The sequence below is a fragment of the Pygoscelis adeliae genome, unplaced genomic scaffold (genome assembly GCF_000699105.1).
Source record: "Pygoscelis adeliae isolate BGI_AS28 unplaced genomic scaffold, ASM69910v1 C9887519, whole genome shotgun sequence".
NCBI lineage: Eukaryota > Metazoa > Chordata > Aves > Sphenisciformes > Spheniscidae > Pygoscelis > Pygoscelis adeliae.
The window spans coordinates 1-209 of NW_008808169.1; the positions used below are offsets into that span (position 1 = coordinate 1).

General features: G+C 74.2%; 1 protein-coding gene across 1 annotated transcript; it reads left to right on the plus strand.

The window, feature by feature from the left end:
• Positions 1-85: 85 nt before the first annotated feature.
• On the plus strand, positions 86-205 carry LOC103912174 (RPA-interacting protein B-like; the record flags this gene model as incomplete). Its single annotated transcript, XM_009318773.1, has 1 exon — positions 86-205. A coding segment is annotated over one exon (120 nt), but the record flags the coding sequence as incomplete, so codon positions are not given.
• Positions 206-209: the final 4 nt, after the last annotated feature.

Sequence of the window (209 nt, forward strand, 5' to 3'; positions counted from 1 at the left end):
CCCTCCGGGCTGCGGCCGGCCCTGGGGCCCCGTCTCCCAGCCCAGCGCGGCACTAACGGGTTCCGTGCGGTCTGCTCCCTCCAAGCGCTGCATGGAGAGGCTGAGGAACAGCCGGGCGAAGCTGCTGGACCGGCACCGCCAGGCCGGGGAGAGAGCGCGCGGCCAGGCCGTGGGCGCGCTGCTGGTGCAGGAGGTGATGGAGCAGGACT